The following is a 2,356-nucleotide window of genomic DNA, read 5'->3' as shown; positions in this document are numbered from 1 at the left end:
TGATACACGGCTGTGTAGCGTCAACAGCCATGCTTTCCAGCGTTCAAAATTCACAGAAAGTCAGGTTTTCGGTACGCACCGCTAACGAGTCGATGTAGAAACAACATAACTTGATCCCAAATCCTAAAAAGCGACAAATAGAAGTTCAAAACATAACCTTTACGAACCAATTTGCAACAACTATCGTCGACCAACTAAGTCAAAATTTTGACAAAAACCCCAAACACGAAAACAACCATTACCTTCGCACAATGTAACAATTTCCGAACCTAAAGAGCTAAGGGAACGGCTTTCTCGTGACCTCCTCCTAACATGCATTAATTAAACGTTTAGACGGAGAATTGTGAAATGTACCAAAAATCAGGTTTTCGACCAAAACACTGAAAGGCGAATAGAAATAGAAATTGACCACCAAAATTTATGAAATTAATGGAAACGAACTTACCTGACAATGGTAGCAAGATGAGAATGATAATTTAAGCGGTGATAAAAAGGAAAAAGAGAAAGAGGAGCGAACGGTGTAAAGCAAAAAGAAAATGAAAGAGGGAGAATGAGAGAAAGAATGCTTAATTTTTATTTTAAAACTACCGTTCAGAATTCTAACAACTAGTAAAAAATATTCCTTAACGCATGCACCGAGACTCAAACACAAGACCAAGTAGAATATAAAAACTTAACCAATGAACCAACAAACTCATTCTTGATACAAATTCACACAGAATTAAACTTAAGTCATCAATTCAAAGATAGAGGTTAATTTAAAATAAAATAGCAAAACTTTCTAAAAACGCAACTTGAACCCCTAACCTCAAACATATAAATAAAGTACATAGCCACAGATACAAAAATTTAATTATTACCAAGTTCCACAATCAAACATTCGATTTTTAAGGCGTTACATTTTAATATTTTTACTATTTTAACTAAAGTTTCATTTAATCTTTAAATCATTTTTTTATAAATATATTTATTATATAAATTGCTTTCATCCATAATGTGGGTGTGCCACAATTTAGTGTAATTTAATTTGTTAATATATTGTGAATTACAATATCGAAAATGACCAGAGAAGCAAGAGAATCAGCTACTTCATGCAAAAATTCTGCAATATACTTCATTTCCAAGCAAACAAAGTCTCTTCAATAGTTATTGAAAAATAAAACGATGTTACATTACTTGACAAAAGAAAACCCTTAAATGACTTAAGAATTCAAGAGGAAAACCCTAGAAGAACAAACTGAGGATGGGCAAAGAAAAAACTAGTCTCAATTGTGTTTGAAAGGTTAATGAAAAATGGCATAGTGAGAATTAGGAATGATAATAATTCTTCCTTCTTAGGTCAAATTTTCATTTCTTTCAACAAGAAAAAGTTTTGTTAGTGCAAAAGGGTGGTACCTCCGTATTGAATTTAAGCAACAACTTGGGTTCTTAAAGATGAGTATAATTACCAACAATCATGAGCATGTCCCTCTCTTTCTTTCTCACTCTCTTAAATACATAAAAATTAGAAGCAAACGAAAGGTCTTTCCTGGTGAGAAATGATTACTGTTGCTTGAGATCGAACCTTGTGCAATCATGCCATACTTGATTGAATTGAAAATTCGAACGGTTCACCGAATTTTAATCACGACGGCATTGATAAGACCAATGGCTTTTCAATTTCACGTGAAGTAGTAGATATATGATTTGACTTGTTTGAAGAATAGCTACCATCTCTCCTGGTACTATTTTCTTGACCAATATCAACATTTTTAGCCGCACCAATTTGAGAGGGCTTTCCATTAGTCTTGGGAGAATTTGGTGGAGACTTGGCACTAACATCAAGAATTTGTGCTCCACCAATATCATTGGCTCCGACACCGTCGCCAGAACTTTTGGGTGCAGCATTACCATTACCATACAAGCTATCAATTACCATCCTGAATCCAAAGACCCTTGATGTGAACCGATATACTACTATTATGATCCAAAATATCCAAGGCATGCAAACCAGGGTAAAGCCAATAGTTGGAAGGAAAATCGAGGATTGAGAATTAGGAACGAGCAAGTAGGTCAAAAGGCAGCCACCTCCAGCAACAATAGAAATTAACAAAAGGAACGTGATGATCCATATGATTGTACGGCCAGCCGTAGGATCTGGTTCAGACATTGGGGAAACGCAGGAAAAGATTCAAAAAAAATGTGCTTCTTTGTCATCATGACCCATGTTGTTGATCGGAAATATCCATCGGAGATGGGGTTTTTTTTTCCCAGAAGGTGGTTGTTGTTACAGGGGGGAAGCGTTATGGTGGTATTTTCCCTAGGTTTAGAATTTAGACGTGTTCGAAATTTTGTTTACATAAAATGTGGTAAATTT

At 35.0% G+C, this 2,356-nt stretch overlaps 1 protein-coding gene across 1 annotated transcript; it reads right to left on the bottom strand.

Moving 5' to 3' along the window:
- Nucleotides 1-1,624: 1,624 nt before the first annotated feature.
- Nucleotides 1,625-2,149, bottom strand: LOC105778574 (uncharacterized). Its single transcript, XM_012602296.2, has one exon. It carries the CDS (start codon nucleotides 2,147-2,149, stop codon nucleotides 1,625-1,627), a length of 525 nt encoding a protein of 174 aa, XP_012457750.1.
- Between the last annotated feature and the right edge of the window lie 207 nt (nucleotides 2,150-2,356).

This window comes from Gossypium raimondii, chromosome 10 (assembly GCF_025698545.1).
Source record: "Gossypium raimondii isolate GPD5lz chromosome 10, ASM2569854v1, whole genome shotgun sequence".
NCBI lineage: Eukaryota > Viridiplantae > Streptophyta > Magnoliopsida > Malvales > Malvaceae > Gossypium > Gossypium raimondii.
The sequence above is the reverse complement of the archived record's forward strand: the minus strand, read 5'-3'. Positions and strand labels throughout refer to the sequence as shown.

What these genes read in the sequence shown, in the direction of transcription:
- LOC105778574 (XM_012602296.2), bottom strand. Translation starts at nt 2,149, where the DNA reads ATGTCTGAACCAGATCCTACGGCTGGCCGTACAATCATATGGATCATC.